At 31.7% G+C, this 24,717-nt stretch overlaps 4 protein-coding genes across 7 annotated transcripts; 2 read left to right on the forward strand and 2 right to left on the reverse strand.

Moving 5' to 3' along the window:
• Nucleotides 1-25: 25 nt before the first annotated feature.
• On the forward strand, nt 26-807 carry LOC108815872 (brassinosteroid-responsive RING protein 1). The gene has a single exon (XM_018588394.2). The coding sequence runs from the start codon at nt 91-93 to the stop codon at nt 586-588; it is 498 nt and encodes a 165-aa protein (XP_018443896.1). The 5' UTR covers nt 26-90; the 3' UTR covers nt 589-807.
• Nucleotides 808-4,823: 4,016 nt separating this feature from the next.
• LOC108814560 (SKP1-like protein 21) lies at nt 4,824-7,617 on the forward strand. 3 transcript variants are annotated; one of them, XM_056991299.1, is made up of 10 exons: nt 4,825-5,002; nt 5,255-5,344; nt 5,570-5,803; nt 5,879-6,070; nt 6,141-6,251; nt 6,347-6,416; nt 6,679-6,746; nt 6,820-7,001; nt 7,077-7,192; nt 7,297-7,617. In XM_056991299.1, the coding sequence occupies exons 2-10, from the start codon at nt 5,309-5,311 to the stop codon at nt 7,302-7,304; spliced, it is 1,017 nt and encodes a 338-aa protein (XP_056847279.1). In that variant the 5' UTR covers nt 4,825-5,002; nt 5,255-5,308; the 3' UTR covers nt 7,305-7,617. The 3 variants fall into 3 exon arrangements, with proteins under 3 accessions (XP_056847277.1, XP_056847279.1, XP_056847278.1); XM_056991298.1 differs by having other exon boundaries at nt 4,827-5,002; nt 7,291-7,617; XM_056991297.1 differs by lacking the exon at nt 7,297-7,617 and having other exon boundaries at nt 4,824-5,002; nt 7,077-7,227.
• Nucleotides 7,618-7,854: 237 nt separating this feature from the next.
• Nucleotides 7,855-11,522, reverse strand: LOC108815522 (U-box domain-containing protein 36). Of its 2 annotated transcripts, XR_008937015.1 has the most exons (8): nt 11,194-11,522; nt 11,008-11,111; nt 10,416-10,537; nt 10,228-10,332; nt 9,869-10,097; nt 9,455-9,778; nt 8,026-9,390; nt 7,861-7,924 (listed from the first exon to the last, which is right to left on the reverse strand). XR_008937015.1 is itself a non-coding variant. In XM_018588099.2 (7 exons), the coding sequence occupies exons 1-7, from the start codon at nt 11,429-11,431 to the stop codon at nt 9,151-9,153; spliced, it is 1,362 nt and encodes a 453-aa protein (XP_018443601.2). In that variant the 5' UTR covers nt 11,432-11,522; the 3' UTR covers nt 7,855-9,150. The 2 variants fall into 2 exon arrangements, 1 of the variants encoding a protein (XP_018443601.2); XM_018588099.2 differs by having other exon boundaries at nt 7,855-9,390.
• An 11,409-nt stretch (nt 11,523-22,931) lies between these two features.
• Nucleotides 22,932-24,437, reverse strand: LOC108814636 (F-box/kelch-repeat protein SKIP4). Its single transcript, XM_018587250.2, has 3 exons — nt 24,280-24,437; nt 23,673-24,186; nt 22,932-23,603 (listed from the first exon to the last, which is right to left on the reverse strand). Exons 2-3 carry the CDS (start codon nt 24,143-24,145, stop codon nt 23,009-23,011), a joined length of 1,068 nt encoding a protein of 355 aa, XP_018442752.2. The 5' UTR covers nt 24,146-24,186; nt 24,280-24,437; the 3' UTR covers nt 22,932-23,008.
• Nucleotides 24,438-24,717: the final 280 nt, after the last annotated feature.

A 24,717-nucleotide genomic window follows, 5' to 3' on the forward strand; every position in this document is an offset into this window, starting at 1 on the left:
CACGAGCTCTATTTAAAGAATCTCTCTGCATTTTAATTAAAAAAAGGAAAGGAGCAATCAGAGCGCACACAAACTCTCTCTCTCTCTCCAATGGGCTTTCCCGTAGGTTACACAGAGGTGTTTCTCCCAAAGCTCTTCGTACAAACGCTTTCGATACTCAGTTTCATCAGAACCGTCGTCTTCACTCTCTTCCGCTTCTTCGGTCTCTCCCACTTCCTCGAAACGGATCAAACCTGGCCCGACTACACATCTTACCCGACCCGAATACCCGAACTCCGCTCACCTTTCTCCGCCCTACTAATCCGCGATATCCTACCGGTTATCAAATTCGAAGACGCGGCGAGCTCCGTCCAAGATCTGCCGGAAAGCTGCGCCGTCTGTCTCTACGGGTTCGAAAGAGAGGAAGAGATCCGATGGCTGAGAAACTGCAGACATATATTCCACCGGAGATGTCTCGACCGTTGGATGGATCACGATCAGAAGACGTGTCCTCTTTGTAGAACTCCGTTTGTTCCGGATGAGATGCAAGAAGAGTTTAATCAACGGTTATGGGCTGCTTCTGGTGTTCATGACTTCCATAGTGATTAGTACACCACCCCGTGTCGGAACTCGGAACTATAGAGAAAGCTACTTTTGTGCCACTCCCCTCCTTGTTTCTTTTTCTTTTTTTTTTTTCACTTTTCACCAGTGTACTTTTAATTCTGCTTTTTCAACCTTGGTAACATTAGATTTGCCACTTTTGTGTAAAAATAAAAATAGTATATTTTTACTTTCTAAATAAAACTCGGATAGAGATGATTCGAACCACACTCGAATACTGTAAAAGAATGATGAAAACCTAGTCCAAATTAACAGAGAAATAAAATAGATCTGGATGATGCTGATCTCAATTCTATATTTCTTCTCTACACTTTGGCTTTTAATGTAATCAAGTTGTTTATTTGAAGACTGAAAGTTATAGCCTTAAATTACTATTTACAGCAACCTATACTGTTTCAATTAATTCTGAGGTTTATCAATACATTAATACTCCCTATGTTTCTTAATAAGTGTCGTTTTAGAGTTGTGCACACGGATTAAGAAATCATTAAATTTTGCATAATTCTGCTTTTTCAACCTTGGTAACATTAGATTTGCCACTTTTGTGTAAAAATAAAAATAGTATATTTTTACTTTCTAAATAAAACTCGGATAGAGATGATTCGAACCACACTCGAATACTGTAAAAGAATGATGAAAACCTAGTCCAAATTAACAGAGAAATAAAATAGATCTGGATGATGCTGATCTCAATTCTATATTTCTTCTCTACACTTTGGCTTTTAATGTAATCAAGTTGTTTATTTGAAGACTGAAAGTTATAGCCTTAAATTACTATTTATAGCAACCTATACTGTTTCAATTAATTCTGAGGTTTATCAATACATTAATACTCCCTATGTTTCTTAATAAGTGTCGTTTTAGAGTTGTGCACACGGATTAAGAAATCATTAAATTTTGCATATTTTCCATACAAAAACATCATTATCCATACATCTCAACCAATAGAAAAATAAAATGTAGAATAAAATTAATAAATTTTGCATTGAATTGCTAAAACAACACTTATTTTGTAACGAAAAAAATCTCTACAACGACACTTAATATGAAACGGAGGGAGTAACTTTTAATCGGGAGTAGTTAAGATCTTGTCAGTAGTTGTCTCTGACCACTGACCAGTGATCACATATGTATTTTTCTTGTAAATTATCCTAATAAATATTATTTTAAAAATAGTCTCACCTTTTATTTATTTTTATTTTTTTGCTTAAACCTCACCTTTTGTTTTTAGAATGTGATTAAAAAATATGGAGTAAATGAGAGGGAAATAAAAAGGTGAAACTGAGTAGAAAAATAAAAATGGGAGAAAGAGTAAAATAGAATAAACATATTTACTCTTTGCTTAAACTGGAGTGAATATAATTGTGTACTTTACTATTCTCTAAATTATTCGAAAAATAAGAAGAAAGATCTTTTCACCTGATTGGAGAAATTTCAGAGTAAATAAAAGTAATTGATTTTTCTCTTTTATTACTTACTCTAGAAGTGACATACAGTCACAACCTTAGATTTAGCCAGAAGGATCTAAATTTAGTGGGTCATGGTAATGCGTAAAGGCAAATTAGTTTGGTAACATGCCTGGTCAATCTGTCAATTTCAAACGTATTTACTAAACATACTGTATTTATTATAATAAAAATGAAAACCACAAAAATCTCGAAACCCGAATAATTCTAGATTTTTATTCTGATCAGTGATTATGGCAATCATGATTAAGAATCTAGATTGTGTTGAGAAACGAAAACCCAGACCGAATCTAAAAGGGAAGTAAATGCATTTATCAATAGTAGAGGGAGTAGGTACTTTTCTTATAGACGTGTGACCTATAACAACAAACCAGTTTGAGCTATGACCTATAATAACAAACCAGTTTGAGCATAGATAGTCGTGACTAGTAGCCCCATACATATATGAAATTTTATTTTAAAAACAAATAACACTAACTCTAGACCAGTATAAACATAGTCGTAACAATTAAAAGTTAGAACCCGGAGCTTAGTGGTTGGCTCCACACACCTCCACCTCGAAGTCATATTAAACCGCAGTATTGCTAGCACCTGAATCCCATCACCAACTGGAGTTGGCTTAGATATAAAGTTATGGGTTATTGTTTGCAATCTATAGTACTCTCTCTTCTCTTGAAGCAGGAGCGCATGCTCTTGAATTTTTAAGTATAAACTCAATTTTCAGGCTGCACGAAAACAAGCCCATACACTCAAGCTTATCCTTACATATCATTAAAACATCTAAAGTCTAGAGACTTGCGTTTGGAGACGTGGTGTTTAGTTCAGTGTATCTTTAGGATAAGAACATTTGAATGTTTCACCATCATGCACCCTGCACATTAATTGTATGCACAATTCTCAGTTCAGATGGTAATGGGCCAGATACATACGGGCTAATACTTAATGTATTTATTTTTCATTGATCTAAATTTCTAATAGACTTGTTTTTGTTAGTTTGCGCCGGCAAATGGCCCAGATATACGGGCTAAAACTCACAAAAAATCTAAATGGTGGACCTGGCTTTTACTTTTACTGCAACTATATACAGTTTATATAATTTATGGGATAAATTTACATGGAATAAGTTATTCATGAAAAATCCACAAGCTGAAATTTTTCTTTCAACCGGTGGTGGTGGCCTAGTGGCGTTTGAAAAAATTGAGAAACCTAATAAGGCGAACCCGGATTCAAACCCACCGACCACACGAATATGAGTTATTGCTTTCGACTCATTTAAATGCCCATGAAAAGGTCTATCCGTAGGCTGTACCTCCACCCAGAAGTTAGGCTTGTGTCATTGACCCGGATTTAACCCTTTTAGTTACAAAAAAAGAAATTTTTCTTTCCACTGATTTAATGGGATATGGGAAAAGGTGAATGAAGCTAAAAGTATCCAGAAACAAAATCACTGTAAATGGAAGAGAAGAAAATAAACTTACTAAAAATTAAATACTAACCAAAGATTATTATTTGTAGACAAAAATACATAGGTTTAGTTAAATTGATAAAAAGTAGCTATAAATATGTATTTTATTCTACTATCAGGTTATATATATATATATATATATATATTCAAAGACATGATCCTATTTTTCCTCAAACATTATCTAATAAAAACTTATTATTAAAACTAATCCTATATATGTTCAACAAATTTACTACATATTGTTTTCTTTATTTTCACTCATCTTAACTACTTTATTAATTACTCTCTTCTAAATAATTTGGCAGTATTTGTTATAAAAATACAAAATAGAACTTACTTATTTTTAAATATTCTATTATATCTTTTACATTCTTTTTCTCCATATTTTGAACTAATTCATTAATTGTTTTTATCATGATAATTTGATATCATTTATTTAACGTATTAAACATAATAATTATACATGTTTAAATGAATAATCTTCGTCCGTGATAATAATTCAAACCAACAAACAAATTTTTATTATTCGTTTACATATTTTAAGTAAGGATATTCAGATATTCGTACGTATACAGATCAGTTCTTCGGTTATCAAGTGTTTTGAATTTTAATACTCGGGTATCATAAATTTTGAATTGAATTCGAGTTGGATCTTTCAAAATCCGGATGATTTTGATTATGATACGCAGGAACTTAAAAAGAATTATATGTTTAGAAATATCATTAAACAATTTGTTAAAATATAAAAACTAACATTTGCGCGACCGCGCATATCAAACACTAAATCCTATTTTAAATTTAGCACTGTTTGACTAATTTTTTTGTAATATTATTTTTTTACCATATACATTCTGATATGTAAATAATAATATTATCTATCTTTTTAATGATATTATCTAATTAGGTTAAAATTATTTTTGTTCCTTCAAACAATTACATTCATGTTAAATATGTACTCATTTTATCTTTCTTTTGAAAACATATGTATTCATTTGAGTCTTTGACTATACAAAATGAATATTTTTGGTAATTTTTGATATACTATCAGTAATTTTGAAAATCAAATATTTATGCATAAAAAGTAAAATTAAATATCCGCACGGGTGTGCTAGTCAAATCAAGCTGTATCTTCCTTTTGAAAACATATGTGTTCATTTTTAAGAATAAAAACATGTATTGATCATTGTATACTTATATGAGTTTTGAGTCTTTGCCTACCATTAAACCATTAATTTATATTCCATTTCCCCTTAATATTCATTTTCTCTAAAAGCCTAAAAAACTGAAAAAACGAAACTTTTAATAGAAATAAAATCGGCAAAAATATTAACCCTCTCTTTTCTCTCTCTTATCCGCTCCTGTCCTGTCCTCTTCCTCTGTTCCGCCGCCGCCGTCACCCTCCGCCAGATTCAATCCTCTCATCCGCCGCCGCCGCCGCTACCACCACTCATTACCTCCTCCGCCTTGTAAGGTACGACACGCTTGTATCCGCGTATCTATTGATTCATTTCGATTCTTCATCGTTCGTATCTTTCTCTACGCGTCTGCTATTGTCCAACTCTTCATTGTATCAATTGAGCTGGGCACTTATCTCCCCTACGTTTCAAATCAAATTAGTTTTTTCGATTTCGCGCTCAGATTGTGTTTGGGGCTTTAGGGTTTTCGCTAATTCGATTGAATCTTTCTTGAAAATGAAAGTTGCTAAAAAAACAGAACCTTCCAGGTTTGCTATTGGAAGCTTAGTACCTGAAGAGACTGGGGCTCTCTCTTCAAATCAATGTCGGAAGCTGATATGTCCATCATTAAACCTGAGGTAAATAAAAGCTTCTTTTTTTTTTTTAGTGTTGGGACTTTATTGTCTTACCATCTCGAAAGTGATGGCAACAAGGACTTAATGCTGTCTCAGCTAGTATTTATTGAGGAAGTCTGTTAGATATTCTTCTGATATGTAGTAGGATAGGAAGATCAGTTGATTTACTTTTTTTAACCTTGAACTCAAGACTCAATTAGTTTTTTTGTTGGGGGGGTATGAACACAGATGATGATGAAATCTTATATATGGCTTGAAACTGCGGATGGATCAATCCAACAAGTGGAGCAAGAGGTTGCAATGTACTGTCCCATGATATGTCACGAAGTGCTACAGAAGGGTCTCGGTGCTGGATCTTCTAAGAACTGTGCGATTTCCCTTCCTCAGCGAGTCAATCCTGCCATGTTAAGCTTGATTCTCGATTACTGCAGATTTCATCAAGTTCCTGGACGTTCTAATAAGGTTTGTCTTCCAAAAATGGTGACATTGATAAATTATATGCCCCATTTATTCATATGATTGTTAATTACTATTTAGGAGCGTAAAGTTCATGATGAAAAATTCATCCGGATGGATACAAAGCGGCTTTGTGAGTTGGCCTCAGCCGCTGACAGTTTGCAGTTGAAGCCTTTGGTTGATCTTTCTAGTCGTGCTCTTGCTCGGATTATAGAGGGCAAAACCCCTGAGGAGATACGTGAAATTTTTCATTTACCTGATGACCTTACTGAGGTATCTAGTCATCTCTTTTTTAGAATGTTACATTCATCTTTATTGTATTTAATTGGTTATAATTTATCAGGAGGAGAAATTAGAGCCTCTGAAGAACTTGATGGATGATCCACGTATCCGACTCTTGAATAGATTGTATGCTAAGAAACGAAAGGAGTTGAAAGAAAGAGAAAAACTTAAGGTTTGTCTAGGACTTTGCTCTATGTTAGGAACTTGGTTTGTAAGATTGGACTTTTGCAGTAGCTTTATACCTTTTTGGTATGTCCATGTCCCCAGGGTAAAGAGGTTGAAGAACGAGTCGACGAGCGTTCTGTAGATGACCTTTTATCGTTTATTAATGGCAAAGGTACTTTTCCTATCTTCATATCTCTCTCCATTATGCCATGTTCCTTTTCTCCTTCGAGTTGTTCAATTCCATAGTCGATGGCACCACATATTAGTTCATGTATTGAGTCTACTTTGATGCTTACATTACACTAGTCTATTGTTTATAAGACTCGTTTCTAGTTGCTGAGTGCTTGTTATGGGATTCTCACCGTCTTGTGCTGTAATCTCTTAGGCTACTTGTTGCACGAATCCTTGTTGATATCTTGATTTATCTTTCGCAGATCACAAGGTGGTAAAGACTTCCAAGAACAAAAAGAAGAACAAGAAAAGGAAGGAGCATAAAAATAAGGTTTAAACTAGTTTCTCTCTGATTGCTCTTGGTTGGAAGAAATAAATAATCTGAATGTGTTCTTTCTGCTTAGGATTCACATAAATTGCATTCCAAGCAACAAGGTGTCCAAATTGTTGATGAGACTGCGTCCAGCTTGGGAGGGGTATCTAACTTACCCAGTATGGAAGATGATATTTTTTCACTGCAGACCGACTCTGAAGATGGTTATGTAGATGATGGAATGGATCCAGTTTTGAAGGAAATGCTTGATAGGTAAGTATCCCTCGTTAGTTAAAACTCTTCACAGCGCCTTAAAAACAATAAATGGTGAACATCACTTAATTACAGGGAAGTAGAGGATTTTGCTCGGAGATTGAACTCAAGTTGGGTTCTATCTTCAGGACAAGAAAGGCAGCCTGTGCACTTTTCCATAAACGGCAATGGAGCAACAAGGCGATTAACAGGTACACACACACCACAAGGTTTTTCTCAGGGTTAATCTATATGCATCACAAAGGTGAAGTTGAACTGAATCACTTATCATATCGAGTGTTGGATATAGCTATAGATGACTGATGGGAGAGATAGTTCAGTTTGCCTTCCATTTTGAACATTGAAGGTCCAGCTGCAGGACACAAATGAAGCTGATAACTCCTAAGCCCAATGGCTGGAACAGTTTTGGTGATCCCCCCCACATTTAGATTGTAAGCAATTAGAGAGAGAGTGGTGTTCTTTCATGGGTGTCCCCTCCTGTAATATATTTGCTTTGTTATTCTCATAAACTGTTAATCTTTCGTTGATCCGAGAGTTTAGGATGCAGTTTTGCTTCTCTTTTGATCAACCTTTGTATACCACCCTTTTTTAATTATTTATTGGTTACCTTTCTGTATTTTCTTAAACTAAAGAATAATTACATGAAGAGGATGAGTCCCCATTGTCTTTATCATCACAAACCTCTCTCACACAGCTTCACCTCACTTGAATGGGTTTTACAATTATTACATACATGTATTTACAGATGTGATCAAGATTTTGCAGCTTTATGTTCTCTGTCTTCTTCTTCCTCTGTAGTTTTTCAGGCAATGCTGGGGCAATAACACTGCTGATGGTTTTGGATGGCGAGTTCCAGAGTTTTGTGGAGTGATCAGTAAGGTTATCATACCTAGTCCCATCCCCGCTTCACTGGTAGATCGGCACTGTGAAAGGCAACTCACGAGTCAGGTGAAATGCAAATTAAAGAGGAAAACTATATCAAAAAGTGAAAGGGTTCGCTCTTGTTCAGGATCGCATGTCTTACAGGTAAAGAGGGAGGAAATGAGTGGTTTGATTTCTCTTTGTTATGCTTGATGAAGCCTCAGATCCTCCAACGTATGACAATGTTACCAGCAGACCATGAAGAACTGGTTCGTGATGTTCTCTCCTCCACCTCGCTTTTCCCCTTTGAACGTCAACTCTGCATATCTAATTTGGAGCTACTTCGCGAGGACACAAGCCTCTGAAAGTTAGATATTTAGAGTTGAGAGAGCTTGACTTCGTCCATTCTAGCTTCCCTACATTGGTTCCACACATGTATCGCTACTAAAGCACTCAACTACTGTCTCTATATAGCTATGAAAAAGAGGACTCTTGGCTTGAACCTTGTATGGATGGGATGTCCTTGGCAGATAAACTGAATTTGACAAGTCGCAGATGCGTGTTAGCAGTCCAAGATGGCTTTTCTCGACCTCTATTTATCCAATCTTCCTGTAAAATTGATCAACACCGATGTCAAATTCGAGAGGGGTATAAAGAGAAACAGGTGAAGAAGCAACACAAAAGGCTGAAGCCTAAGAAGACACAATACGTTGAATAGTGTTTGTCTGCAGATGCTCTTCATTATGAACTTCCTTACTCTGTTCTAAAAAATCATCTGCAGAACTTCTCTGTGAGGACCTGAAAAGCAATTCTCCTTAAAAATGGCACAAACTTCATATCTCATCTGTGTATACACATACCCTTTTTTGCAGGCACAAACTTCATATCCCATCATGACTTACAAACAATACATATATTACAATTTTACAAATGACTGGCTCATGCCAAACACGGCTAGTGATAGGACAATGAGTGAAGTATTACAAAACGTAAAAAAAAGAGAGAAAAAAACACATGAGAAAAAAAGACACTTGAGGACTTTAAGCTCCTTTTGATCTATTCAATGACTCAGGGAGCTATCTCGAAGGCATTCTTAATAGAAAAAAGACAATATCGTAATAAAAAAAGTTTACATTACAGAAGACCGACTCACCAAACAACACCGGCTAGTTATTGGACAATGGGTGAACGTCAAAACCATATAAAACACACAAAACATCCCCATTAGAGATGCACCAACACTTTCAAACTCGGGTCTTAACAATGAGTGAGCTTCCTTAGTTAGCCACTAAGGAACTCCTTTTGATTCAATCTTTAACAAGCAGAAGATCTGGTTCAGTGATTCAGGAGCTTCTTGAAGCCATTCTTGGATTGCAGATCGAAGGGAAAGATTTGGAACCAAGCTGGTGTGAGGAAGCCTTTTGTTTGTCATTGGAGAAGTCTGGTGTCCTCTATCTAACCAATCACGTATGGCCTCTCCTTCATATGTAAATCCGTCTGCTGCTACCTGTGGATCCTCCATCACATCCTGCAAACATAATATTGATTATTTTATGATTACAACATTTTGATCATTTACAATGATTCTTTACCTGTGTAATGGGACATAAGAAGTATTGAGGCAGTTCAAGGTCCTTAGAGGGAGACACTTCCTCTCCCTCGCTTTTAATCTTCAGCTTTGATACTTTGCTAAGCTTTCTCTTCAACTCTTCATGTTCAGCTCTAAGTCTTATCAACTCTTCCATTATTAACCTATTTTTGCCTTGAAGCTCTCTATTCACCATATTAGATTCAGCAATTCGTGTCTCGGATTCTGATCTGATCTTTTCAAGTTCTTCTCTCTCTTTTTTCAGTGCCTTCTTTGTTGCTTTCCTACGCTTCAACTCACTGTGATAATTATTTTCCAATTCTTTAGCCTACATTTATGGTCATACACAAAGAGTTATAAGATGTTAAATACTTCCAAGCTAATTAAATAAACATGTTATAGTAACTTATATATATACCCTTTTGATTGCATCAATTGCAGATTTTTCAGCTTCTTCACGTTTAGACGCCTCAATGAGTGTCTCCCTTTTTGCTCTCTCAGCTTCTATGAGAGCTACTTGGATCCGAACATCATCTTTAGGCATACTCGAACTTGGAAAACTTTCAGCTCTTTTAGTTATCTTGGATTGGCTCAAAGAACTTGACGATGTACCTTCTAGATACAAGATTTCTCTTATTCTAGCTTCTCTGCATCAAAATCATACACTTGTTTAGTGTAAGTCACAAGCAAGGCTCAATTACCATACCTAAACAATGACTACTACTTTTGTAGTTAGCACAAAAGAAGATGAAAATTTGACACAGAATTGGCCAAAACCTTGTAAAAATTAGGTATCCATTGCAGGGAAACCATATATGGCAAGTATCTGGCGCTTCTCTGCGAATGTAAATAGCTTTCTTGGACTTCAAGTCTCTCATTTTCCTGCAAAGTTTTGAAGTCTTTACTTGATCAATAGATCCATACTTGGCAAAAAGTTGACTCCATGCTACTTTTAAACCACTTACATTGAATAGTGTCTATCAGCTGCTGCCCCCATGACAAGTTTCTTAATTCCATGCTGAGATATCAATTGGAGGATACCTTCCTCTATGGAGTCCATTTCAATATATATCTTCTCTGCTCTGACCTAATCAATTCACAATTTAACTTGAGATTCAAGAAATCAAAACATCTCTTGTAACAATCAAGAACATATGGATAAACCTAACCATTTCACAATTAAACTTGTGATTCAAGAAACCATAACATCTCTTATAACTACTAAGAACATATGGATAAACCTAATCATTTCACAATTGAACTTGAGATTCAAGAAACCAAAACATCTCTTGGAACAATCAAGACATATGGATACCATCAGTATAGTCTCAAATTATTTATAAACCATGTTTAAACATGTAATGATAATACTTTTAAAAAGTTAATAGTTTCATTCATATATGTTCATTTTTTTAAAACTACAGTCCATAAACTTAGGAGTATAATTCATACTTCAAAACGCTTAGACCCTAATTTATACATCTATTTTCTAAAAAAAAGAAATATTTTAGAATCGGGATCTTGTTCGACCGTTTCTGCCTAAGATATAAATTATACCTGCATTTGCCTGCATATATGAAGGTACTTGTCCAGATTATTAAGTGCTCTATTCTTCTTTTTTCTATAACGCCGCAGTTTCTGCTCGTGGAACCTTGCTCCCGCTTGAAATCAAGAAAACAAGATTCAATTATTTTAACCAAAAATATCTAACAAACTCTGCACAAAACGAATATATATACTTACGGACTGAGATATGAATCGGTTGATGAACATAGACGATGCAAAACTCTCTGCCTCCAGTGTTTTGTATCGCCCAAACGAGACTAGACTTGCACTCCAGATCTCTCTTTGTCACTGCTACATAGATCTTCTCATCCATCACCGTCTCTCTTTTGCTGATCTCCATTGATTCACCGTCATAGCGGCCACCATCTCTTGTTGATCCAGCCATTTTCACATTTTCTTGAATCTCTAACTTCATCGTCACTCCCCTTCCGCATAAAAATCTGAGTAATCCTGCAGAAATGAGTGGTAAAGGTTTGATCTAGCTAGCACAGTATTTTATAAGCCAAAACTATTCAACTTTCAAATATATATAGTGAGAGAAGCAAAAGGCTTCGATTATAAGACAAAACACGTTATCTGATCACTAATCCGTATTAATTTTAACCTTATCATAGAAGCGTAATCACATTATTACTTAGAAACCTATGAGTAGATAAGACACTTACTACAAACTTCAAAGAACCGACCAACTTAATAATCTGAAAGTGATGTTCGGTCTCTGTCAAGAGAATTTAAGAACATAGGAAAGTGAGATAGAAATTTCAAATTTGTACAAAAAAGTCTGAGAACATTCTTAAGGTCTCATGTCGTCCAGCGTTACGTATGCATGCTTACTTCAGCGCCAATTTTATGTTTTACGGTTATGACCCTGACAATAAACTTTTAAATTGTGATAATAATAGAATGTATTTCGAATATTCTTTTTTTTTTGATAAAAAAGAATATTCTTCCTTAAGAAAAAATAAAGAAAATCACTGGATTAAAACTCAAAATTTTATATAATGAATGTAACTATATAGAGGTCTCCTAGGTAGTTTAGTTTTCAATTTTACTTCAAAATCATTTAGCAAACAAAGTGTATACAACTGAAATAATGTTCTTGTAAAGAACAAAACTTAGATTCACAGTTTAGGGTAAATATTTAAATTTACTGCATTTTTATCACCAATCAAAAATGCCACCATAGTAATAAAAATATTAAATTCTTTAAAAAGTCTATAAAAGTAAAAAAAAAATCTTAATTTTAATGACGTTAACACCACTAACAAAATCTCAAACTTTAAATCTAAATCCTAAATCCAAATGTTATACCCTATCTTCCAAACCAAAACTCTAGATCTTAAACCAAAACTCTAAACTTAAACTCAAACATTATACTCTAAACACAAATTCTAAACACTAAACCTAAATCATATAGTCTAAACTCAAACCTTAGATACTAATTTATTTAAATTTTGATCGGGGGTGAATGTAAGTTTTGTTCAATTGTAAACTGGTCTCCTAACTTATTTAACTTTTTGGTTCTCTTGTAAACTGGTCTTGTAACTTATTTAACTTTAAATAGTGATCTCAGTGATGATGATTTTGCTTGAACAATTTATGCGTAGTTTAGAGTGTAATAATTGAAGTTATCTTTTTCGGATGAAATAAAAATAATTGTTTCCTTGGAATTTTTAAATTTGTGGTCAAACACAGAATTTTGAAAAAAAATATGTACACTTAGAAGTTAAAAGCAGTTATTTCATAATATCAAAGCATAGACTTATGAAGTCTAATTAAAAATCCACGAACTTTATGATTATAATTTTCGTCCCACATCTTTTAAATTTAAAGTTAGTCGCTTACCTTTTATTTTGATTTTTGAGTTTTAAATTTTAGCTCTAAAGACCATCACTATTGTTTGACAAAAAGAAAGACCATCACTATTAAGGGTATCTCAACTTCAGTATTTCACAATTTTCCAACGAAATTATAAGCTTATTTATCGAAAGATAAGTCAAATAAGACAGCTTTGAATTTCATTAGACTCTCTCCCTCAGACACGCATATAACAACGAAACAAAACTAAATAAGACAGCTTTGAGTTTGCCCCAAAAAAAAACAACGAAACAAAACTAAATAGATAAATTTGCATGCATTTAAGAAAACATTTCAAAAATTAATTATCTGGTGGTTAGTAGTCTAAATAATAAATAAATAAAATAAAGACAAACATCGCTGTATAGTTTGCATACTAGGATATGACCCGCGCTTTGCGCGGGGTGAAAGAAATAATGAATAGTTTTACGTAGATAATATTAATTTGTTAATTATTAATCTACATATATAGTATGCATGTGTAAAATATGATAAAAGTGAGAAAATGATAACACGAATATATGCATTAGAGGATACAAATAACAAACATCATGTCTTATGTTGAAAAGTTGAGGATCGACATATTGAAAAAAAATAAGATTATAGTATGGATTTGTATTTCTTTCAAAATAAAAGAATCTATCTAAATTTTGGAATGGGTCTTTCACTTAAAACTTATAAAACATAATTATTTTCATAATATAAGTGCAGAATAATATTAAAAACATAAATAAGACAATAAAACTCGATAATAATAAAACAGGAAAAGAGCGAAAAACAATTAAAAAACATTAAAACATCAGAATCGCCGCTTAGTAAAATTAAAATCCATTGTCTGCAATCATATAAAGAGGAAAAACAAAGTTTAGTAGCATAAACATTTACATATTTAATTAAGAAACTAAGTGAATTAAATATAATACCTCTTCCTGAAAGCATAGATTTCTCTGTGACTTCCATATTGCCATTTTCATTGTGAAGATTTTAAGGTCGTAATTATGGAAACATTTTGAACATATGTTACGTTTTAAAATCGATGCATTAAGAATGTTTCAGTTACGTTTTCATTTATATAGTTTTTGTTAAAAAAAATTGAAAAATTGTTTTTGTTTCCAAAAAATGTTACGTTTTTTACTTTGATTCGTGATGGGCATTTAAGATGTTTGTTAAAATATATGCATTATAAAATATGCATTATTAACATATATTTCTTAATATTATTTCAATTATATGTTGGTCTCCTTCCTAAAACATCCATAATGTGTGTGTTTTTGTTTTGACTTTTTTCGTTTGATCTTTTAAAAAAAACATATATAGTATGCATGTGTAAAATATGATAAAAGTGAGAAAATGATAACACGAATATATGCATTAGAGGATACAAATAACAAACATCATGTCTTATGTTGAAATGTTGATGATCGACATATTGGAATAAAATAAGATTATAGTATGGGTTTGTATTTGTTTCAAAATAAAAGAATCTATGTAAATTTTGGAATGTGTCTTTCACTTAAAACTTATAAGACATAATTATTTTCATAATATAAGTGTTTAATAATATTAAAAAAAATAAGACAATAAAACTCGATAATAATAAAACAGCAAAAGAGCGCAAAACAATTAAAAAACATTAAAAACATCAGAATCGCCGCTTAGTAAAATTAAAATCCATTGTCTGCAATCCTATAAAGAGGAAAAACAAAGTTTAGTAGCATAAATAATTTTTTTTTGAATTGAGTAGCATAAATATTTATTTATCTAATTAAGAAACTAAGTGAATTAAATATAATACCTCTTCCTCAAAGCATATATTTCTCCGTGACTTCTATATTGCCATTTTCATTGTGAAGACTTTAAAGTCGTAGTTATGGAAACATTTTGAACATAGGTTACGTTTTAAAATCGACTCATCAAAAATGTTTCAGTTACGTATTCATTTATATAGTTTTTGTTAAAAATTTTGAAAAATTATTTTTGTTTCCAATTTGTTTCCAAAAAAATGTTACGTTTTTACTTTGCTTCGTGATGGGCGTTTAAGATGTTTGTTAAAATATATGCATTATAAATATGCATTACTAACATAGCTTTCTCAATATTATTTCAATTATATGTTGGTCTCCTTCCTAAAACATTCATAATGTGTGTGTTTTTGTTTTGACTTTTTCTGTTTGATCTTTTTAAAAAAAAACATATATAGTATGCATGTGTAAAATATGATAAAAAGTGAGAAAATGATAACACGAATATATGCATTAGAGGATACAAATAACAAACATCATGTCTTATGTTGAAAAGTTGAGGATCGACATATTAGAATAAAATAAGATTATAGTATGGGTTTGTATTTGTTTCAAATAAAGAATCTATCTAAATTTTGGAATGGGTCTTTCACTTAAATCTTATAAGACATCATTATTTTCATAATATAAGTGCTGAATAATATTAAAAAAAAATAAGACAATAAAACTCGATAATAATAAAACAGCAAAAGAGCGAAAAACAATTAAAAAACATTAAAAACATCAGAATCGCCGCTTAGTAAAATTAAAATCCATTGTCTACAATCATATAAAGAGGAAAAACAAAGTTTAGTAGCATAAATATTTACATATTTAATTAAGAAACTAAGTGAACCTCTTCCTGAAAGCATAGATTTCTCCGTGACTTCCATATTGCCATTTTCATTGTGAAGATTTTAAGGTCGTAGTTATGGAAACATTTTGAACATATGTTACGTTTTAAAATCGATGCATCAAGAATGTTTCAGTTACGTTTTCATTTATATAGTTTTTGTTAAAAAAATTTGAAAAATTGTTTTTGTTTCCAAAAAATGTTACGTTTTTACTTTGCTTCGTGATGGGCATTTAAGATGTTTGTTAAAATATATGCATTATAAAATATGCATTATTAACATAGGTTTCTTAATATTATTTCAATTATATGTTGGTCTCCTTCCTAAAACATCCATAATGTGTGTGTTTTTGTTTTGACTTTTTTCGTTTGATCTTTTAAAAAAAAACATATATAGTATGCATGTGTAAAATATGATAAAAGTGAGAAAATGATAACACGAATATATGCATTAGAGGATACAAATAACAAACATCATGTCCTATGTTGAAAAGTTGAAGATCGACATATTGGAATAAAATAAGATTATAGTATGGGTTTGTATTTGTTTCAAAATAAAAGAATCTATGTAAATTTTGGAATGTGTCTTTCACTTAAAACTTATAAGACATAATTATTTTCATAATATAAGTGTTTAATAATATTAAAAACCATAAATAAGACAATAAAACTCGATAATAATAAAACAGCAAAAGAGCGCAAAACAATTAAAAAACATTAAAAACATCAGAATCACCGCTTAGTAAAATTAAAATCCATTGTCTGCAATCCTATAAAGAGGAAAAACAAAGTTTAGTAGCATAAATAATTTTTTTTTGAATTGAGTAGCATAAATATTTACTTATTTAATTAAGAAACTAAGTGAATTAAATATAATACCTCTTCCTCAAAGCATAGATTTTCCCGTGACTTCTATATTGCCACTTTCATTGTGAAGAATTTAAAGTCGTAGTTATGGAAACATTTTGAACATAGGTTACGTTTTAAAATCGACTCATCAAAAATGTTTCAGTTACGTTTTCATTTATATAGTTTTTGTTAAAAAAATTTGAAAAATTGTTTTTGTTTCCAAAAAAATGTTACGTTTTTACTTTGCTTCGTGATGGGCGTTTAAGATGTTTGTTAAAATATATGCATTATAAAATATGCATTACTAACATAGCTTTCTCAATATTATTTCAATTATATGTTGGTCTCCTTCCTAAAACATTCATAATGTGTGTGTTTTTGTTTTGACTTTTTTTGTTTGATCTTTTATAAAAAAACATATATAGTATGCATGTGTAAAATATGATAAAAGTGAGAAAAGGATAACACGAATATATGCATTAGAGGATACAAATAACAAACATCATGTCTTATGTTGAAAAGTTGAGGATCGACATATTAGAATAAAATAAGATTATAGTATGAGTTTGTATTTGTTTCAAAATAAATAATCTATCTAAATTTTGGAATGGGTCTTTCACTTAAATCTTATAAGACATAATTATTTTCATAATATAAGTGCTGAAATAATATTAAAAAAAATAAGACAATAAAACTCGATAATAATAAAACAGCAAAAGAGCGAAAAACAATTAAAAAACATTAAAAACATCAGAATTGCCGCTTAGTAAAATTAAAATCCATTGTCTGCAATCCTATAAAGAGGAAAAACAAAGTTGAGTAGCATAAATATTTACATATTTAATTAAGAAACTAAGTGAATTAAATATAATACCTCTTCCTGAAAGCATAGATTTCTCCGTGACTTCCATATTGCCAATTTCATTGTGAAGATTTTAAGGTCGTAATTATGGAAACATTTTGAACATATGTTACGTTTTAAAATCGATGCATCAAGAATGTTTCAGCTACGTTTTCATTTATATAGTTTTTGTTAAAAAAACTTGAAAAAAATGTTTTTGTTTCCAAAAAAATATTATGTTTTTACTTTGCTTCGTGATGGGCGTTTAAGATGTTTGTTAAAATATATGCATTATAAAATATGCATTACTAACATAGCTTTCTCAATATTATTTCAATTATATGTTGGTCTCCTTCCTAAAACATTCATAATGTGTGTGTTTTTGTTTTGACTTTTTTTGTTTGATCTTTTATAAAAAAACATATATAGTATGCATGTGTAAAATATGATAAAAGTGAGAAAAGGATAACACGAATATATGCATTAGAGGATACAAATAACAAACATCATGTCTTATGTTGAAAAGTTGAGGATCGACATATTAGAATAAAATAAGATTATAGTATGAGTTTGTATTTGTTTCAAAATAAATAATCTATCTAAATTTTGGAATGGGTCTTTCACTTAAAACTTATAAAACATAATTATTTTCATAATATAAGTGCAGAATAATATTAAAAACATAAATAAGACAATAAAACTCGATAATAATAAAACAGGAAAAGAGCGAAAAACAATTAAAAAACATTAAAACATCAGAATCGCCGCTTAGTAAAATTAAAATCCATTGTCTGCAATCATATAAAGAGGAAAAACAAAGTTTAGTAGCATAAACATTTACATATTTAATTAAGAAACTAAGTGAATTAAATATAATACCTCTTCCTGAAAGCATAGATTTCTCTGTGACTTCCATATTGCCATTTTCATTGTGAAGATTTTAAGGTCGTAATTATGGAAACATTTTGAACATATGTTACGTTTTAAAATCGATGCATTAAGAATGTTTCAGTTACGTTTTCATTTATATAGTTTTTGTTAAAAAAAATTGAAAAATTGTTTTTGTTTCCAAAAAATGTTACGTTTTTACTTTGATTCGTGATGGGCATTTAAGATGTTTGTTAAAATATATGCATTATAAAATATGCATTATTAACATATATTTCTTAATATTATTTCAATTATATGTTGGTCTCCTTCCTAAAACATCCATAATGTGTGTGTTTTTGTTTTGACTTTTTTCGTTTGATCTTTTAAAAAAAACATATATAGTATGCATGTGTAAAATATGATAAAAGTGAGAAAATGATAACACGAATATATGCATTAGAGGATACAAATAACAAACATCATGTCTTATGTTGAAATGTTGATGATCGACATATTGGAATAAAATAAGATTATAGTATGGGTTTGTATTTGTTTCAAAATAAAAGAATCTATGTAAATTTTGGAATGTGTCTTTCACTTAAAACTTATAAGACATAATTATTTTCATAATATAAGTGTTTAATAATATTAAAAAAAATAAGACAATAAAACTCGATAATAATAAAACAGCAAAAGAGCGCAAAACAATTAAAAAAACATTAAAAACATCAGAATCGCCGCTTAGTAAAATTAAAATCCATTGTCTGCAATCCTATAAAGAGGAAAAACAAAGTTTAGTAGCATAAATAATTTTTTTTTGAATTGAGTAGCATAAATATTTATTTATCTAATTAAGAAACTAAGTGAATTAAATATAATACCTCTTCCTCAAAGCATATATTTCTCCGTGACTTCTATATTGCCATTTTCATTGTGAAGACTTTAAAGTCGTAGTTATGGAAACATTTTGAACATAGGTTACGTTTTAAAATCGACTCATCAAAAATGTTTCAGTTACGTATTCATTTATATAGTTTTTGTTAAAAATTTTGAAAAATTATTTTTGTTTCCAATTTGTTTCCAAAAAAATGTTACGTTTTTACTTTGCTTCGTGATGGGCGTTTAAGATGTTTGTTAAAATATATGCATTATAAAATATGCATTACTAACATAGCTTTCTCAATATTATTTCAATTATATGTTGGTCTCCTTCCTAAAACATTCATAATGTGTGTGTTTTTGTTTTGACTTTTTCTGTTTGATCTTTTTAAAAAAAACATATATAGTATGCATGTGTAAAATATGATAAAAAGTGAGAAAATGATAACACGAATATATGCATTAGAGGATACAAATAACAAACATCATGTCTTATGTTGAAAAGTTGAGGATCGACATATTAGAATAAAATAAGATTATAGTATGGGTTTGTATTTGTTTCAAATAAAGAATCTATCTAAATTTTGGAATGGGTCTTTCACTTAAATCTTATAAGACATCATTATTTTCATAATATAAGTGCTGAATAATATTAAAAAAAATAAGACAATAAAACTCGATAATAATAAAACAGCAAAAGAGCGAAAAACAATTAAAAAACATTAAAAACATCAGAATCGCCGCTTAGTAAAATTAAAATCCATTGTCTACAATCATATAAAGAGGAAAAACAAAGTTTAGTAGCATAAATATTTACATATTTAATTAAGAAACTAAGTGAACCTCTTCCTGAAAGCATAGATTTCTCCGTGACTTCCATATTGCCATTTTCATTGTGAAGATTTTAAGGTCGTAGTTATGGAAACATTTTGAACATATGTTACGTTTTAAAATCGATGCATCAAGAATGTTTCAGTTACGTTTTCATTTATATAGTTTTTGTTAAAAAAATTTGAAAAATTGTTTTTGTTTCCAAAAAAATGTTACGTTTTTACTTTGCTTCGTGATGGGCATTTAAGATGTTTGTTAAAATATATGCATTATAAAATATGCATTATTAACATAGGTTTCTTAATATTATTTCAATTATATGTTGGTCTCCTTCCTAAAACATCCATAATGTGTGTGTTTTTGTTTTGACTTTTTTCGTTTGATCTTTTAAAAAAAAACATATATAGTATGCATGTGTAAAATATGATAAAAGTGAGAAAATGATAACACGAATATATGCATTAGAGGATACAAATAACAAACATCATGTCCTATGTTGAAAAGTTGAAGATCGACATATTGGAATAAAATAAGATTATAGTATGGGTTTGTATTTGTTTCAAAATAAAAGAATCTATGTAAATTTTGGAATGTGTCTTTCACTTAAAACTTATAAGACATAATTATTTTCATAATATAAGTGTTTAATAATATTAAAAACCATAAATAAGACAATAAAACTCGATAATAATAAAACAGCAAAAGAGCGCAAAACAATTAAAAAACATTAAAAACATCAGAATCACCGCTTAGTAAAATTAAAATCCATTGTCTGCAATCCTATAAAGAGGAAAAACAAAGTTTAGTAGCATAAATAATTTTTTTTTGAATTGAGTAGCATAAATATTTACTTATTTAATTAAGAAACTAAGTGAATTAAATATAATACCTCTTCCTCAAAGCATAGATTTTCCCGTGACTTCTATATTGCCACTTTCATTGTGAAGAATTTAAAGTCGTAGTTATGGAAACATTTTGAACATAGGTTACGTTTTAAAATCGACTCATCAAAAATGTTTCAGTTACGTTTTCATTTATATAGTTTTTGTTAAAAAAATTTGAAAAATTGTTTTTGTTTCCAAAAAAATGTTACGTTTTTACTTTGCTTCGTGATGGGCGTTTAAGATGTTTGTTAAAATATATGCATTATAAAATATGCATTACTAACATAGCTTTCTCAATATTATTTCAATTATATGTTGGTCTCCTTCCTAAAACATTCATAATGTGTGTGTTTTTGTTTTGACTTTTTTTGTTTGATCTTTTATAAAAAAACATATATAGTATGCATGTGTAAAATATGATAAAAGTGAGAAAAGGATAACACGAATATATGCATTAGAGGATACAAATAACAAACATCATGTCTTATGTTGAAAAGTTGAGGATCGACATATTAGAATAAAATAAGATTATAGTATGAGTTTGTATTTGTTTCAAAATAAATAATCTATCTAAATTTTGGAATGGGTCTTTCACTTAAATCTTATAAGACATAATTATTTTCATAATATAAGTGCTGAAATAATATTAAAAAAAATAAGACAATAAAACTCGATAATAATAAAACAGCAAAAGAGCGAAAAACAATTAAAAAACATTAAAAACATCAGAATTGCCGCTTAGTAAAATTAAAATCCATTGTCTGCAATCCTATAAAGAGGAAAAACAAAGTTGAGTAGCATAAATATTTACATATTTAATTAAGAAACTAAGTGAATTAAATATAATACCTCTTCCTGAAAGCATAGATTTCTCCGTGACTTCCATATTGCCAATTTCATTGTGAAGATTTTAAGGTCGTAATTATGGAAACATTTTGAACATATGTTACGTTTTAAAATCGATGCATCAAGAATGTTTCAGCTACGTTTTCATTTATATAGTTTTTGTTAAAAAAACTTGAAAAAAATGTTTTTGTTTCCAAAAAAATATTATGTTTTTACTTTGCTTCGTGATGGACGTTTAAGATGTTTGTAAAATATATGCATTATAAAATATGCATTATTAACATAGGTTTCTTAATATTATTTCAATTATATGTTGGTCTCCTTCCTAAAACATCCATAATGTGTGTGTTTTTGTTTTGATTTTTTTCGTTTGATATTTTTTTAAAAAACATAAATAATACAATAGAAATATAATTGTTTATCCGGCTGAATTGTTTGGTTTTTTCAGAAATCCGTATTGTTTTTAAAAAGAAATCTACAGTTACGTACATTCCAAAGTTGTAGTTAAATCTTTTGGTCGACATGAAATCCGTGAGGCAATTGGCCGTTATTTATATCAATGATATGATATTAACTATAATTAAAATGTAATGAAAGATCATGCTGTAAATAATGTGACATACCAATGGCAAATGATGTAATTAGTCTAGTAAATTAAGGATTAATCAATATTAAGGCTGAGGAAAAATGTGAGGTTGACACCTATGCAAAATGGCAACATGGTAATAATTTTACTCTTTTAAGGTTGTTCTTATTATTTGCTCCTCTATTAACAATAAGGGGATTCTGCCAGTTGTAGTTTACGTCAAAGTCATATCATAAACAAAGTCAATCAAGAAAAGGAAATTGAACCCTACAGTGTAACTTTCCAGTCGAACTTTATCGGAATGACGAAATCTAAAGAGTTTGTATTCGACGGGGTATGTGAGCTTTACCACAAAAAGAAGGGAAGTTATTTGGTTCAGAAAACACAAACCGTGGTGAAGCTGTTCTAGTGTTCTGTCAGAAGTTCAGTTAATCGAGGACTAGACTTGTGGAGGTACATGCTGGCGAAAGAGTATTGCCCTCACGGCCACGCGTTAAAACTCCTTAAGACTAAACTGTGTGCTCGAAGAAGAGCTAATGACGCATTGGATAGTGTGCTAGAGGCAGTCAGTGGAGAGAGAAAGGTGCCTGAGCGAACCAGTCTTTAGAATGTTAAGACCTCTTAACAAGCAAAGGTAGTTCGGAAAAACTAGAGGAGCTCGAGTAAGATACAGAAACCGCATAACTCCAGTGTAGTTGGTTCTTGTTTGCAAGCTAAGTAAATTTAGAGACTAGTATGTTCAGTTGCCGAACATTGACAAAACAATATTGTATTTTCAATAGATTTTGTTAAAAGATCAGACTTAGTGGACGACGAAGCTGGCTGCTACAGTATCGCATGATTCACACAGGCTTGTGATTTTAGATGAGCAACAGAAACAGTTAGCAAGGTTCAACAGTAGAGCGTTAAAAAACATTATACAGCTATAGATTTACAGCTAATAACATAAATATGATCATCCCAAGTCTTGGGTATAGAAGAGCACACCATTACTCCATTCATCGTCTTCTTCCACGCATTCTCAACATCAATCACCACAGTAGAGCAATCCTTACCAATCACAAAGATATTACTCCCAACACAAACAAGCCGACATTGCTGCGTCATCACCAACTGAGATAGCTTCCCTATACGGATCCACATCCTCGTCTCCTTGCACCACATTGTAAGCGTAGCTCCAAAACTCTGATCCAAAACATAGAGATCCTCATCTCCTACAACAACTGCTGGACCTAGCCATCCTGATGCCATATCATCATCGACTCGTTCCCAAACCTTGGTAGACCCATCATAGACTGCAGCATAAGATCCAGCACCACCACGAACATAAACCTTCCCATCCATTACAAATGAATCCTCGATTTCAGGGACAATATTCGCGTCTGAACACGATACACATGCTCTCGTTATAGGATCATAGATGTCCCAAGTCTGTGAAGCTCTTGAGTTCACACCTAACCCACCAATAGCCATGACTTTCTCACCCAGCGTCTCACAAGCAAAGAAGCATCTGCAAATGCGATCATAGGATCAAACATTGAACTCTTTGCTAAATATGGCAAGTGTCAAGAACCCTAACCTTTTAGTTGAGAGAGGAGGGAGTAAGTGAAGCCAAGTGTTCATAGCAGCATCATAGCAATAAACATCATCACTAGCATCTTCCACCCAGCCACACCCACCCAACACAAACAGTCTCTTACCCAACACTGCGAAACCCATACCGTCTCTAAAAGTGATATGCCGAGGAATCTGATTGACTCTTCTCCATGACCTTCTCGAAGGAATCAGCACGTGCAAGTAGACACGGCCTGATGTGTGGCGGCACAAGGCGTAGATCCAAGATTCAGCCAGGTTAGACTTATTGCGATAGTCGCAGAAGCCATCACTGCAGATGGAATCTCTCCATCTCCTGGAAACGCATTTCATCGCCATGTGGTGTTCTCTTGGAACTCTGGCTAAGCAGAGATTCAAGATGTCGTCAGGGACTCCGCTTATAAGCGACGTTTGTGTCTCTTTCGAAGATTCGTTCTCATGTACTACTATACGGTCCATTGTTGTGTAAGTGAATCAAATCAGCAAAGGATAGATAGATCCTACAGAAACCATGTTCAATACATCAAATCCAATTCGCCTTACAATCAGATCTACATCTCGAAAGTTTTGAAGCGATCAGATACGATACTTACAGAATTTTCCGGAGCTTGACGAGTAGTCTTATAGATCTCGGATCGTGACAAAGGTAAAGCGTGATTAAGGAATCACCAGCCTCCACTTTGAGAGAGAGATAGATCGATTCTTCTATCTAACCAACAGCGTGCGACGACATCTTTTTTTGGAATCAGTTTACGATTCGTTCGCAAACGACGCCGTGTAGGCATATTCTGTTGGGCCTTAGTTTCATAAGCTGAGCTTGACCAAGCATATCCGGTCCATAAATGTTCATAATTAACAAACGGCGTCACTGGAGAGAATGAACCTGATAGATTGTGAAGAGATTTTGCTCAAAAAGAAATTATGAAGAGATTAGTTACTTGATCTAGTGCGTACAAGACACTGAATATAAAATTAACTCCAAATGCTAAAGCTAAAGCTGCTCACACGATAGTGTACTAGTATTCAGATAT

This window comes from Raphanus sativus, chromosome 7 (assembly GCF_000801105.2).
Source record: "Raphanus sativus cultivar WK10039 chromosome 7, ASM80110v3, whole genome shotgun sequence".
Classification (NCBI taxonomy): domain Eukaryota; kingdom Viridiplantae; phylum Streptophyta; class Magnoliopsida; order Brassicales; family Brassicaceae; genus Raphanus; species Raphanus sativus.

What these genes read in the sequence shown, in the direction of transcription:
- LOC108815872 (XM_018588394.2), top strand. Translation starts at nt 91, where the DNA reads ATGGGCTTTCCCGTAGGTTACACAGAGGTGTTTCTCCCAAAGCTCTTC.
- LOC108814560 (XM_056991297.1), top strand. Translation starts at nt 5,309, where the DNA reads ATGTCGGAAGCTGATATGTCCATCATTAAACCTGAG. An exon ending in TGTCCATCATTAAACCTGAG is followed by an intron (nt 5,345 to 5,569) that starts GTAAATAAAAGC and finishes GTATGAACACAG; the next exon opens with ATGATGATGAAATCTTATAT. An exon ending in ATCGTTTATTAATGGCAAAG is followed by an intron (nt 6,417 to 6,678) that starts GTACTTTTCCTA and finishes TATCTTTCGCAG; the next exon opens with ATCACAAGGTGGTAAAGACT.
- LOC108815522 (XM_018588099.2), bottom strand. Translation starts at nt 11,431, where the DNA reads ATGAAGTTAGAGATTCAAGAAAATGTGAAAATGGCTGGATCAACAAGA. An exon ending in CAATTGATGCAATCAAAAGG is followed by an intron (nt 9,779 to 9,868) that starts GTATATATATAA and finishes CCATAAATGTAG; the next exon opens with GCTAAAGAATTGGAAAATAA. An exon ending in TCTTATGTCCCATTACACAG is followed by an intron (nt 9,391 to 9,454) that starts GTAAAGAATCAT and finishes TTATGTTTGCAG; the next exon opens with GATGTGATGGAGGATCCACA.
- LOC108814636 (XM_018587250.2), bottom strand. Translation starts at nt 24,145, where the DNA reads ATGGACCGTATAGTAGTACATGAGAACGAATCTTCGAAAGAGACACAA. An exon ending in CCTCCTCTCTCAACTAAAAG is followed by an intron (nt 23,604 to 23,672) that starts GTTAGGGTTCTT and finishes TCGCATTTGCAG; the next exon opens with ATGCTTCTTTGCTTGTGAGA.